Here is a 15,352-nt window from a genome sequence, read left to right as displayed (position 1 = left end):
GAATAAAGTTCTGTCCTCCTCTCACTAAGATCAGTGCTTCTTCCCCTCGCACAGGCGCTGCCCCCCCACCCCTACTCTCCCTCGGCTCCACTCTTTTGGCTCTCGCTCCCTCCTCCCCCCTCCCTCTGGCTCTCTCTCTCTCTCTCTCTCTCTCTCTCTCTCTCTGTCTCTGTGTCTCTCCACCCCCCTCTCAGAGCGTTGGGCTGAGGCAGTTGGTTCGCTCCACCGTGTCTGGGACTCAGCGAGAGCTGTGAGAGGCTGTTATTTAGGTCTGTTACAGCAGACAGGGAGCAGCTCGCCCAAGGGCAGGGGGAGAGCAAGCGAGTCACGCTCGGCACGGCACAGCTTACTAGCACAGCACAGCATAGGACAGAACAGAACCCGCATATAGGACAACCAGGCAGGAACCAGCTCTGCATTCCAGCTGAGAGGGGAAAGGGGGGGAGAAGTTGAGTGTCGGCAGGAAAGGATAGCAGAGAGAGAGAGAGAGAGAGAGAGAGGTATAGCGGCAGGCAGTGGGGTCTAGCTAGCTGTTGCTGCTGCTGCTGCTGCCACCGCTGTTTGTTGTTGTTTTTTACGTGAGCGGCTCCCGGGGCAAGGCAAAGCCAGTAGGCAGGGCTGGCGGGGAGGGTGTAGCCACGACCAACAGGACGTTGTAGTGACTTCTGCGGCGGGCCGGAGGGGGTACACTTGAGGTGTACCATGTTCGATTGCATGGAGGCTCTAGGAATGGGCCCCCGTCAGCTCTATGATGTCAGCAGCCGGGGTGCGTGCATGCTGCGGAAGGCAAGCCCCTTCTTTGCGGGGCTGGACCCCTTCGCCTGGACGGGAAGTGCCAGTGTTCAATGTAAGTGGCATCCTGTTTGCATCTGCTGTGTCACATGGGCTCATCTCTCTCTTTCTCTCTCTCTCTCTCTCTCTGTCTCTCACGCACTCTCTCTCTTAACTCTCTCACGCTCTCTCTCTCTCTCTCTCTCTCTCTCTCTCTCTCTCTCTCTCTCTCTCTCTCTCAATCTTTCTTTCCCTCTCTCCAGCAGCACTCCCTTGTTTACCCCTCAGGGCTAGGCTAGGGGGCTGCTGTCAGGGGCTGCATAGCACCACAGGAAGAGACTGGGACAGGCTGTCCCCCCCCCTCTCCTCCTCTCTTCTCCACTGATCCCCCCCCACCCCCGTTTCGGCTGCCCAGCCACCCGAATGAAAGTTTGCCATGATATGATATGCACTGTGTGTGTGTGTGTGTGTGTGTGTGTGTGTGTGTGTGTGTGTGTGTGTGTGTGTGTGTGTGTGTGTGTGTGTGTGTGTGTGTGTGTGTGTGTGTGTGTGTGTGTGTGTGTGTGTGTGTGTGTGTGTGTGTGCGCGCGTGCGTGCGCGCTTGTGCCTGCTTGTGTGTGTGTGTGTGTGTGTGTGTGTGTGTGTGTGTGTGTGTGTGTGAGAGTGTGTGTGTGCGCGCGTGCGTGCGTGCTTGTGCTTGTGCCTGCTTGTGTGTGTGTGTGTGTGTGTGTGTGTGTGGTGTGTGTGTGTGCATGTCTGACTTGTAAGTGCAAGCCCACAGAGTCAGATTTCAGTGACAATGTGAGCCACCCTGAGGTTTGACCTTGCCAGGTGCTGTATACTAAACACAGAACTTTTAAGAATGAACAGATGAAAGAAGGGAGAGAGAGAGAGAGGGAGTGAGAGAGAGAGAGGGAGAGAGAGGGGGGATCCTGACTCCTAGGATATGCTGTCCAGCCATGTTTACAGCATTTGTCGTCCTCATTTCACACACGCACTGTTGACAGTCAGGCTTTGACAACAAAAGTTTGGCTTGCATGTAATTGTGATGAAAGGTTGATGGAGAACGTGGTGTGTTTAATCTCACAGATGATTAAAGTTCTCTGTAGCCCACTGAACTCCCCTTAGGTTGGAGGATTGTTTATGCTTCTGGATACTGAATGGATAATGATATTACTCTTGAGCTAAAACAGCAATGAATTAATAAGCAGATGAATTATTTATTGGATAGAATGGATGAAGATCTTGCCTAATGTGGAATGCACAGATCTTCTGGCCAGCTCTCTGTGCTCCCTCCTCTCTCTCTCTCTCTCTCTCTCTCTCTCTCTCTCTCTCTCTCTCTCTCTCTCTCTCTCTCTCTCTCTCTCTCTCTCTCTCTGTGTCAGCCTCTCATTTTTCCTCTCCCTCCTTCCGCCTAGACTTCAGAAAAAGGTTCTGGCTCTAACAACAGGCCTGTCTCTGGACAGACAAAACTGAGGTCCATTTCCATTGGCTTCCAGGGGGCCACTGCTGCTGTGAGAGAGGGTGTGAGAATGGAGGGAGTGAGAGAGAGAGAGAGAGAGAGAGAGAGAGAAGAGAGAGAGAGAGAGAGAGAGAGGGAGAGGGAGAGGGAGAGAGGGAGAGTGTGTGTGTGGAGGGAATGAGACCCAAAAATGGCACCACAGAGATGACCTATGAGACAATTAAAGATGGAGCAATTGCACAACTCAAACACGCTTTCCTGTTCTCAAGCCGTTTGACTTTGTTCCCCGCATATTTCCAATTTTTATTTGTTCAACCTCTGTTTTTTTCTTTTTTGTTTTGTTCCTTTTTTACTGCCTCTTGGGAGGGGGAGTCATCTGTCTTCATTAATCGTGAAGACACCAGCGTTTCAGTGGCTGTCATGCACACTGGCTGAGTTTTAATGAAGACAGATGCCCTGTCAGAGGAGGCCGAGGCTGGAGAGGGGGGGTCGTGTGAGGGGGGACTCCAGCCTGCCTGGCCTGTTCTGCTTTGCTGGGGAGCCCTGATGATAACAAGATGAGATTTGTTTATTTAATCAATCAGGCCTCGCCGGTCTCTCCTTTCAACCACCACTCACACATACACACATATGCAGACGGGCAGACATTAAAAAATTAGCCCGTCCACTCTCAGAAGTACTTTTTCATTTTTTTTCTCCCCCTCTTTTGTTCCAGGAAATCAAAGAGATAAAAAAAAAAGTTCCTCAGCAGTCTAAAGAAGCTGCCCTGAGGGTTCGGCAGCAGGGCTGAGTCAAGCCTAGCGGAGCAGAGCAGAATGATAGCTGGTGCGGTGTACTGTTTCAGCCCTCTGTGCCCAATAACCTTTGTAAACAAGGCCGCCCTATCCCACACAAGGAACTATAATGGCTCTCTTTACTGAACCAGTTGCCCCTCATTGTCCTCAGTCAATGAGGCTGATGAATTGATGTTTGAGTCTGATATCTCATTAGGCTGGCCCAGCTGCAGAACAGAGGGGAGCTCTTCTAGCTCCCAATGTCACACTCAACACCGAGCACCACACACACACACACACACACACACACACACACACACACACACACACACACACACACACACACACACACACACACACACACACACACACACACACACACACACACACACACACACACACACACACACACACACACACCAAAATAACCACTTTGACTTTTTAAAAAGAGTCAGCTGGAGACGGCATGACACTTTTAATGAAATCTTCTGGTTAGACTGTCCTTTTGTTGGATAGAATTCAGCAAGCAGCACACAAACAGCTGTAAATGGAGGGTTTAAGTGAGTCTGTGAGGGTTTATATTAATAGAAATATGGAGAATTCCAGAGCTATATCCGAAGTATTGTCGGATAACCTGCAGGGGGTTGAAAAAGAAACCATGAATAATAACCCCAGTTTGCTCCACAAATCTTATCAAACAGATAGAGCATATCCTATTGTCTGGCCAGTAAATCTCTTGTGGCAATAAGTGTCACTGCTGTTGGCCCTAAGCTGGGACAATCAGAGGGGACTTAAAAGTGTGTGGTCAGTTTTCCTGTTTTTCTGTTCAACAGTGGGAGACCTCAATGTCAGAGGTTAGTCAGAGGCTACGGCCTGGCCAATGTCAGATCTCTGCCATGTGTGGCGGGCCTTGTCAGCCCGGCTGAAAAGGAAAGCCTTTCAACCAGCTTGGCTTGTTGTGTAATGCTCTTAAGTGCCTTATGCCACGGAGCTGGTACTACATCTGAGCTGCCCCGCGTGCAAAGATAATGGACGCTGATTTAGTCTTACGTCGATGAGAACTGAATTAGTCAACTGCCAGGGAAGCCATTTGAGAGAGAGAGAGCCCTGCATGCGGGCCGATCCCCTCTCTGTCAATGTTCATTTGCTTAGAAGAATGAGGCAATTTGGCTTAGCGGCTCTCCAGGGTCAGTGGAAGGGGAAGTGTGTTTTTCTAAAACCAAAAACCACCTAATATCCAGCTCTCTTTTCACATTGTTTCAATATTCATTCTTTTTGATCCCCGCTGGTGGATGCGATGTCCAAGCGATGTGGCGGTGACGTGGCGGATTGATCCATCAGTGTGTGTGCAATCACACACACACACACGCGCGCTCGCACACGTGCACACACCGGCTCTTTGTTTTCCCTTAATGTGGTGTTCAATGTGAATTGTGGAGCTTAATTGAAACGGGGGGTATATCACTGCAGCGAAGCCAGTGAAATAAGGGCTTCCTGTGACCGCTGGCACATTCTGGCCTGATCATTTTCTCCCCTGATGGAAGTCTGCAGTTATTTCATTATAATTACAAAAGATTCAATTAAAAGATTAGAATGCCTGAGGGGGCAGGACTTGGAATAGATAGCGGTATCTTGGGTTAGGGGGATGGTTGTGTGCTTGTGTGTGTGTGCGTGTGTGTGCGTGCGTGACAGAGTGTTGGAGAAAAGAATTAAAGAATAGGAGGCCTATGGCTGCCTATGGTAGCGGATGGAATGTTGATTTGTCATTGCTGTGCTACGTAAACCTTGGCTTGATCTTATCAAGATAATGTCAAGCAAATGTGTAGAAGTTAAAGGGCTTAAGTAGTCAGCTGATCCAGGGTCATTGCACCGGAATTGATAGGACTTAGGGAAAAACGTTCACTTGTCTTTTGCAGCTCCGAAAACAGCTGTGTGGGTCGTTTGAATTAGAGAGTGAACTGAACACTCCAAGAGAAACATTTTATTCAAAGGAAAGTTGGATCAAAGTAAAATCTACTGAGACATTAGCGGCATAAAGTCACAGTTTATGCTGAGAAAAAAAGCCCCAAAACACATAATCCAGGGTTATTAAATTACTGGACATGGAGAACACCTGTGTTTCTGGTCATTTTACTGGCCGCTAGATAGTTCACTGCCGAGCTAATCGGAAAATAGAGGGCATTTAATCAAGTTAATGAAAGGATTGCTTACATTGAGGGTTATGTTTCATGGTAAATGAATCACTTCGACATGCCTTTAGTTTGCTGCTAGCAGAAGAACTATTGTCATTGGATGTGTTGCTGTATTGCACCCACATCGTAAAAACGCCTTCTCGGCCATGCAGTAATAGCAGACCATTAATAGTCAGTGCTGCCTAAAAATAAATAAACCCGTTGCTGGCAGTCCCTTAATATCTATTAATGAGTCCCTTCCCATGTGTTTTGCTCGACTATGAATGACAAAGTGTACATCGGAATGTGTGTGTGAACCATGTACGTGACTTTATGTCCGGGTATATGGTGATGTATATAGTTACTATATATCTACTACGAATGTGTAGGCCTACTGTATGTGCAATTGGCCTTGGCCCTAGACCGCTGTGCCAGAGCCACAGACGGACAATGTGCAAAGCTAGATTCCACAAGGCACCGTCGGAATCCTGCTCTGGTCTAATGGCAGTTTATAGCCTCTAAGCAACGTCACTCACACCCCGTAAATAAAAACCCATCTACCAGTCCCTCCCAACCGCCACTGTTAGGCCTACAGTATAGGGTTCTCTCTCAAGCCTGATTTGTGCTGCGGGCAACAATGTACAGTAGTACTGTGCGACGTATTAAAAAAACATTTTCAAGTGAAAACAAAATGACCCATCAACACTTTCTTTGTTCTTTCGTATACTTTTTGCTTATACAGATGATACTTTTTCATTATACAGATGAACGCTGGTCAGAATAATGTATTTAATTTCAACAGAAACAAAGTCCTGTCTTCCAGTTGAACATTGATTGATTGATTGATTGATTGATTGATTGATTGATTGATTGATTGAATACTTTATTAACGGTTTGCAAAAAAAAAAAAAAAGATTTATACAAAAGAATGCTAAAAGGATATCGCAAATAAGCCCAGGGCTTGTTTCCATAAAGGTCCTGTGTATTCAATTCATAGAGACATTTAAAGACAAACAATAATAATACAGTACTATGCCGAAACATCATATATAGGAGTAGTAATAAAAAAGTACAGTAAACAGTTGGGGGTGTTATTTTCGTCGGGCGACACGTCGCACAACATTGTTGCCATTGCATAAATCAGGCTTCACATTCTCTCTCTCTCTCTCTCTCTCTCTCTATCTCTCTCTCTCTCTCTCTCTCTCTCCCCCCCTTTCCGTCTGAGTTGCATAAGACAGTGTGTGTAGGCTGCCACATCTTGATTATGACGAGTACAATTAACTAAGTTGAAAAGTTGTTAAAACCCAGAACATGACGGAACTAGTGGCGAGTGTGTTGCAGCGACAGGTCCTGCATGCAGTAACCTCGGCTGTGTGTCAGCCCCCCCCCCCCCCCTTACCGGGATATCAAATGTGGGCTTTCAGAAGTGCTTTCACAACAGTTTGCTGGTCACAGAGGTATTGTGGCTGCCCACCCTAACACCCATGTCTGGCTCCTGCTATTGTAGATGTTTACTGAGAACCCTGCTTTGCCTGCCAGGCACATTTTCCCTTGTACAAAGGCGTGGGCAATTGGCAGGCTATGAGGTTTTTGTGTATGTTGTGTGTGTGCGCGTGTGTGCGTGTGTGTGTGTGTGTGTGTGTGTGTGTGTGTGCGTGCGTGCATGTGTGCGTGCGTGCGTGCGTGCGTGCGTGCGTGCGTGCGTGCGTGCGTGCGTGCGTGCATGTGTGCGTGCGTGCGTGCGTGCGTGCGTGCGTGCGTGCGTGCGTGCGTGCGTGCGTGCGTGCGTGCGTGCGTGCGTGCGTGTGTCTGTGTGTGCGTGCGTGTGTGAGAGAGAGAGTATTTGGGATTTCTGAGCATGCACTGTATGCCTGTGTATACATGTGCCCTTGCACCTATGTGACCGCAAAGGTATGTACTCTGTATGTAACTGTGTGTGTGTGTGTGTGTGTGTGTGTGTGCGCGCGTGTGCGTATGCACGCGCGCATGCAGGAGGATACAGGGATTTGTGGGCATGTACTGTATGTGCATGTCCAGTATATAGCAGCATGTGAATGTCAGCTCGGAAGCGTGTGTGAAGGGAACGGTTGTGTTACCACGGTGTTATTGACTGACAGCTTGGCTCGAGCGTTGCTAGGGCCCACTGTTATGAGAAGCTCAGGGCCTGGTCAGCCAAGTTAGTACTAGCAAGCCAGACGAGTCTGACTGTCCTCCCTCTCTCTGTGTGTGTGTGTGTGTGTGTGTGTGTGTGTGTGTGTGTGTGTGTGTGTGTGTGTGTGTGTGTGTGTGTGTGTGTGTGTGTGTGTGTGTGTGTGTGTGTGTGTGTGTGTGTGTGTGTGTGAGAATGAATGGGCTGTGTTTACCCAGCAGACAGTGTTTGGCAGGGAGTGAGGGGTGGTGGGGGTGTACTACGGCCATTATCTAGGCTCAGAGGTGGAGAGTGACGGGGGCGGGGCTGGTTCTGAGAGCATCGGGTTTGCTGCTTTTTGACATAAGTCAAATTCTACCAATGTATACAAGCAGCGTCCCTGGAAATGGAATGGTGCATGGGTTCATTTGGATGCATAGTAGCCAGTGTTTCCTCATATTTGTGTTCTTTGTTCTGTCTGTGTGTGTATGTGTGTGTGTGTGTGTGTGTGTGTGTGTGTGTGTGTGTGTGTGTGTGTGTGTGTGTGTGTGTTTACGAGAGAGAGATTCCTATTTGTGTGTACTGAATTCTCATTCACATACTCACCCACTCACTCACACACACACACACATAGACAGACAGACATGTGCGCTTAAAACATGTACACTTAAGACCTATCCCGCGGGGGAAATTCAGTTTTCAGCTTCAACCAGCTGATTGCTGCTCAAGTTGACAGACTTGAGCGCAGGGTTTTGGGGGGGGGGGGGTAACTAGGGGTTAACTGTCTTGCTCAGGGACACTTCAACACTTTGCCGGTGGCTCGAACCTGGGACCTTCTGTTTCCCAGGCGGCCTCTCCATCCATTCAGCTATGGCCGCAACACACAACCTGCCCTAGTCCACCTCTGCGCGTTGGCCCCAAATGTTGGCTGTATTCATTGTTAATTCATCAACAGGATTGGGATGAGTAGTTACTGTCCCAGAGCAGCTCACATTTGCAAGGAAGAATGGAGAGAAAGTCAGCCAGCCAGTCAGTTATACAGGAAACCCTCCAGCTAAGGAGTTAAGGGGTGCTAAGCAGGATTTATGCACCCCTCAAAGAAAGCTGAGTGAGTTCATGCTACCACGCTGTTATGGGAACCGGTTGAGTGGCGGTCGTTGCGTTCTGTCTAGAATTGTGACAGGTACAGTACATAGTTACGGTATGGTGACAGTCAATGCGTCACAATGTCACCGCATTGCCCCACAACCAGCGTTGCCAGATTCTGTGAGAGAAACAAGCAACCAGGTCTAGGAAAACCAGCCCAAAAGAAGCGACTATGGGCCACATGAGCACTTTAACATGTACATCAGCTATTTGAAAATAGCAGATCTACAAGCTCACAACGCGTCGCGACGCGACGCGTTGTGAGCTTGTAGATCGGCTATTTTCAAATAAAATCCTGCGGGGAAATTATAATAAGCAGATCTGGCAACCCAGCCCACAACCCTTTACAGATGGAACTTCCACTAGAACCTGGGCAGACAGATAAGGAAATGAATCACCGTAGAAAGTCTGTACGTGTCTGTACATCTGTCTGTCCGCCTGGTGCCCTGACAACCCCCGCAAGAGAGACCCGAGAGTTAGGCAACCTTTTGTCGGTTGGTTGCCAGGCGAAAGTGAGAAAACATGAACCACACACACACACACACATTATTTCCCAGGCCTGCTCACTCAAAGCAGACATTACTCGGGTTGTCTCCTGGCGCTGGAGTTGTGAGTGACGCCTAATTTATACTTCGTTGAAAATAACTGATACTCGACGAGTGACGCGGCCCTTTGACAAAGCACAGCAAAGTCAGCCGGGGCTACAGTAAAAGAGCGTTAGCCAATCTTGGGGAATGTAAGAGTACTAGTATTGTAGTTTATCAGAAAGCCCCAAATACCACTGGACCACAAATCACTCTGACAACAGGAAGCCGCAGTCTCGCTGGCTCCTCTCTCTCTCTCTCTCTCTCGCTCTCTCTCGCTCTCTCTCTCTCTCTCTCTCTCGCCATCTCTCTATCTCTCTCCGTCTCTCTCTCTCTCTCTCTCTGTGTCGGCCTGTCTCTCTCCCTGTCTCTGTCTTTGTCTCACCCAGACTGCTGCCATCCCAGTGTGAACGGATACCGAAAGAATGCAGCTGCCTATGCCGATCAGGAATCAGTATAAAAATATAATGTAACACAATAAACGTTGAGGTCTTGCCGACACGATGAGTGACTGGCCTAGGAGTGGGTAATGAGCTGACGAATGATGACTGAAGCCCTACGGAAATGGAAAATAAGAAACTGCTTGTGTCGGAACGTGCTCAAATGAGTGGGTGTGCACGAGCGTGCATGTGCATGCATTTACTGGACCCTAGAATCTCGGGTGCACGACTGTTCCGTTGCCTTACTTCTTCCCTTTTTGCACGCTGTGTCACGCATTAGAAATAGGCTATAGGCGATCTACAAGCTCAAAACGCATATAGCATCGCTATAGGGCTATTTCCGGTGTATGACACCGGTGTGCATCTAAGTGCAAACAGGTCTTTGCTCGCGGCTGTGCGTTTGAAGCCCGTGGTGTATGCGGTGCTTCCCTTCTGTGAGCTAGCGGGGTGTGAATACTACTGTTGTTGTTTACGTTATACTCCTTTCCCCTCACTTCCTCTGACAGCGTGGGTCTGCAGCCATGGCCGGGCTACTTCTACTTTTTTAGGTTTCTATTGTCTGCCGGGGAGGAAGCAATAGCAATTGAACGAGTGCTATAGTGGCCCTGCCAGAGACAGACAGGTGAGAGCCAGGGCTGCAGATGGTGAGGGGAAGTCTGGGAGAAACCACCCCGGGATCAAAGACGTGGGGGTTTCCCTCGATGACTCGCGCTCCCTCTTTTTCTCTCCTCACCTCGCCCGGGTCTGTCTGTCTTGCCTGCCGTGCCTGTCTATCCGTGTCTGTCTCTCTCTGTTCCGTCTGCATCCGTGCTCATCCGCGGGTCGTCCTGTCTGCCGACATGATCAATGGCCCGAGTCATATGCTGGATTGCCAGGTTCTGGGTTCACTCTCCAGTCACCGCGGAAGATCTTAGTCTCTCGTTCTCCCTCTCTCTCTCTCTCTCCTCTCTGCCTCTCTCTCTGTCTTCTGGTGGGCAGATGAAGAGTCAGCTGGAGTTCGCAACAGGGATGCAGGGACACATTTCTTCTGCAGATCTGCACTTGTCGGTCTGGTTATTCCCCAACATAGCCATCTAAAGGCCATTGATTTCCATTCATATTTGTTTGTGGAGTCTCATGGCAAGCTTTCACCTTTTCTCACTCGCTGTGTCTTGCACTCGCTTTTTTTCCCTTTTCTTTTTTCTTTCTTCTCTCTAAGATCTGTTTCCTCTCAGGTTTCTGCTCTGCAGGGAGTTAGAAAGAAACTTTCTGGTCGCTTTACGTCCGATTTATACTTGGCTGCCTTGCTGCACATCGTGTCGCACACCTAAAAATCGCCAATCTATTGCGCTTGTAGATCTATTTTAGGGGTGTAACACCGGTACGCAACTAAGTATAACTCACCCTCTTACTTGTTGGGGTGTCAGAGTGTATGGGGGGGTTACATGTTGGTGTGTGGGGTGTAGGGGGGTGTTTGACTGTTTGAAGCCTCCTTGTGTGCTTTTTGACAGGGCTGTATGGTGCAGGGAAAGAGGGGGGGGGGGTTGGAGGGTTGCCCACTGCCAAATGTTGGTATGGCCAGCTCCATGTAGAAAATATCAAAAGGCCCTTTATGAGGTGTTGTAAAGAAGAAAGGCTGTTTTGAGAGAGTGCACACGCAGCCACAGACTGCAGGGGTAATTCCACTTTTTAAAACAGGCCCTGAGGATGAAGGCTTGTCCCACCTGCTGCCTTTCCTGCTCTGCTCTGCTTGTACACCTTGGTGATGGTAAAGCTGTGTGTGTGTGTGTGTGTGTGTGTGTGTGTGTGTGTGTGTGTGTGTGTGTGTGTGTGTGTGTGTGTGTGTGTGTGTGTGTGTGTGTGTGTGTGTGTGTGTGCGCGCCGTGTCCACACACGTCTCATTCCCAGAACTCCAGGCTTTACGAGTTCCGTCATTAAGGGCTCACCTCTCAAAGACTCGGGTGGAGATACCCCGCTGCATTCTGCAGCAGTCCATCTCTCAGACCAGTCCATGTGCGCACACACACACACACACACACACACACACACACACACACACACACACACACACACACACACACACACACACACACACACACACACACACACACACACGTACAGTATCTCTCTCCCCCTTCGCTCTTTCTCTCTCTCTCTCTCTCTCTCTCTCTCTCTGTGTGTCTGTGTTTCGTGACTTTGTGACGGTTCTGACAGAGGGGTGTAAATTCTTGGGTTGGGGGTGAAGGCCCGGGTTCTTGGTGTGTTTTCACTGCTCGAAGCTGAACCATCTCCTGGACAGCGGCCCGTTTTTTTTTTTAATCACAGACCTTCTTTCAAACGGCTGCTTAGCAGGGCCTCTTTACAGGCCTTTTTTTTGGCGGGGGGGAAGGGGGAGGGGGGGGGGGGCGGGGGGGGGGTATTGCGTGTGTTGCGAGCCCAGGTAATGAGCTTTCTGACAGCTGTTGAAAGGGGCTGCTACCGCTCAGCACCTTTAATGAAAGCATCCCCCCCGCCTGTCAGCGCGCACGCAGAGACACACAAACGTCCTGCACGCACATATAGGAACACATGTGCATGTCGCAGGTAGCTATTTATTTTTATTGACAGATTTTTTTTGTTCAAAGTACAACAGCACGACAACGTGGATGAAAACATTAAAAAAGCCTTTCCATTGTGGTCAGCTAAAAACACCACTAGACAATCACTAAACAACATCAGTGCAACAAACAACAACACAAAAAAGGCTGTGCTACACATTCCTTCAGCTCCTGTTCAGCTCTCGTTCATATACTTCATTACCATAAAGTTCTTCTCTCACAGTTTTGTCCTGTCAGTGTGTGTGTGTGTGTGTGTGTGTGTGTGTGTGTGTGTGTGTTTGTGTGTGTGTGTGCGAGTGCGTGCGCGCGCGCTCACATGTGCATGAGCGTTCTTGGTCATTTCCCGCTTGAAAAGTGAGCGGCGGGTGACTCAGCGAGGTGTGCAATAGAAGCCGCAGTGTTATCCGCGTCAAATAAAAATGAGAACAAAGACACATGAAAGCCTGCACCACCACCACCGAAGGCCAGAGAGAAGTGGTTACGAAAGCCATGACGGAGATCCTGCGGATAAAGGGGGCGAGTTGGGGTATACGGAAAAGAGGAAGGAAAGGTGGTAGTTTTCTGTGGAACCGCATAGCAGAAGCCACGAGGGATGTACAGGAAGTGGTAGGCAGTAAACGAGACAAAACAAGGGTTAGAAAGAGAGAGAGAGAGAGAGAGAGCCGGGCACCTATAGGCTCCAATATAGCCTGACAGCGCGGCGCGGGTTCGAGCCTTTGCTGCGTGTCACTACCCATCTCTCTCTCTCCCCGTTTCCTGTCTACCTACTGTACTGTCAATAAAGGCATAAAAAGGCCAAAAATAAATCTTTAAAAAAGCGGACGTTTTTTGAAATATACAAAAAATATACCTTTATATATCAATGAATCGATGAACCACTTATAACCCCATTTTATACTCTGTCGCACAACGGTGTGGTGCACACATATTCATAAAAGCAGATCTACAAGCTCACAACGCGTCACATCACGACACGTGAGCTCGTTGATCTGCTACTTTGAAAATTTTTTGGAAGGTTTTTGAAAATCTTTACCATGCCCCAAGTAGGGATTGTTCATTAATCGATTATTTTACAAAAATGTAGAAATAGATGATCAATTATTTATCGTAACCGATTGAATCGATTAGTTCAATGAACCGTTGCACCCCTATAGAGAGAGGTAGAGAGGCAGCGAGCGATACATTGAGGTAGTGCGGTTCTCTCTGTTCCTCTATTCATAAGAACTCTCCCTTGTGGGGTGTGTTGGTGGGCTGACTGGTAGCCCAGTGCCCACCCTGTGGTTCCGCAGCCTGTCCCACAGGCACGCCCCACTTCCTTCGCCAACATGTCTTTCAGTCCCACTGTTCCACCGGCCTCTCTCAATCTGCTCCCCTTCTGCCACTGTCGTCTGGCCAGCACCCACCCGTCCTTCACACAGAGCCCTCCACCATGCACCTCTCTCTCACACACACACACACTCTCAGTTCAGTGTGTTTGACTGACAGCGACACGCCAAGCTGACAAACCACCCCCCCCCAGTCCAGGCTTTGACGGCTGTGTAATGGGTGACATGAAGAGTGGGCACCAAGGAAGAGTGGGAACTTGGCACCTCAATGTTAAATTGGCCTTTTCTTTTCCAAAATGTTAAACAATTGTTTGGAAAATGGTCGGAAACAATGTGAAGTATACATGATTTGATACATGCACGGTACATCATTATCAGACCTTCAACTTCTTGTTTATGCCCAAAATGACTTACTAAGCGGGTTTTGTAGCAATTGTAGGAATATTAGGCCTTAAATGTGAAATGCTCTAATCATATGTATACTTTACATTACTTAAGACCATTTTCCAAACGTTTTATTTTTTAACACTTTGGAAAAAAGGTGCCCTCTCTTCCTTGGTGCCAACTCTTCCTGTATCCGTGTAATGAAGGTACACAGAAGAATCCTCAGTGTTCATTTAATTCTGAGTGTAAAGATTCAAAGATGATTTTACTGTGCAAACAGAGACAAAGGCCTCACATGCCAATGCGTGCGGTTGATTCACAGTGATGCATACACGCACATGCGTGCGGACTGCGCACGCACTGCGCACATACACACACACACAGACGCGAGGACATTCTCACTCTGCAACGCTGTTACCCAGCGATGAGTAGCGCTGCATTTGCAAATCAAATAGCGTGTCTGTAGAGACTAGGCAGCGCCACTGGCGTCAGTCACATGCAAACACACACACACACACACACACACACACACACACACGCACACACACACACACACACACACACACACACACACACACACACACATTTCCTGAATTTCCCTCCGGGGATCAATAAAGCTTTATCTTATCTTATCTTATCTTACACACATTGAACACACAGATTTGTGCACGCATACCGAAATGCTTGCACAAATGTGTATATTCCTTGCATAGAAACTCACACACGCACGCACACACACACACACACACACACACACACACACACACACACACACATACACACACACACACACTCTCTCTCTCACACACACAAAGACACACTAAAACTCTCAAATGCATACGCTCTCGCATGCCAAGACTAGACTCTGGAACAGTGTCCCACTGAAGATTCAATCACACCCTCAGTCACGTAGACAAAATCTGCAGGCCTATTGTGAAAGAATACTTGTTCCTCTGCCAGCATGTCATATGCTGCTCAGTTAAAAGGAGTGTTGCAACACAAAACACATGAGCCACATAGTCATGCCTGTGCTCACATATACAGTACATTAGAAAACACTCCCATTGACTTCAACATTTTTAAACTTTTGCCTCTATAGCATTCATGTTATAAAAAAAACGTGAAAATAGCAGATCTACAAGCGTGTGAGCGCGTAGACGGGCTATTTTCACTAATTTGGTACGCCACCATTGTACAACAAAAGTATAAAGTCGATTATAAAACAATCCATTAAAATTAATTCATGTAAAAAAAATTATCCATAAGGGGAAAAAAGTGCTTCTCGATTATTTGATTAATCTACATGAGCAAGATTACATCGATTATTGGTTCTAAATATCTTATATCTAAATATTTTCTATATATTTTTGGTTAATTACCCAGCCCTACTCTCAAGTCAAGTGAACAGGCTTGTACACACTGTTAACGCCTTTTCCCTGTGCTGTCAAAACGAATGGCATATTTATATTCCATATTACAGCGGTGTCGCTTCCTGAAAATAACTGATCTACAGGATAAAAAAAAAATGCATCCAATTACCTTGTAGATCAGTTATTTTTGGCAAGTGACGCCACTGTTCAATGGAGTGTGAT

General features: G+C 48.0%; 1 protein-coding gene across 1 annotated transcript in view; it reads left to right on the top strand.

The window, feature by feature from the left end:
* Window positions 1-207: 207 nt before the first annotated feature.
* rarga (retinoic acid receptor gamma a) overlaps window positions 208-15,352 on the top strand; it is a 35,600-nt gene continuing 20,455 nt past the window's right edge. The window contains 1 exon segment of the mRNA XM_080443709.1: window positions 208-847. Within this exon segment, the coding sequence (XP_080299835.1) occupies window positions 703-847 (145 nt within the window). The 5' untranslated portion in view covers window positions 208-702.

The sequence above is a fragment of the Gymnoscopelus braueri genome (genome assembly GCF_963280865.1).
Source record: "Gymnoscopelus braueri genome assembly, chromosome: 12".
NCBI lineage: Eukaryota > Metazoa > Chordata > Actinopteri > Myctophiformes > Myctophidae > Gymnoscopelus > Gymnoscopelus braueri.
This window is presented reverse-complemented; position numbering and strand designations above follow the sequence as displayed.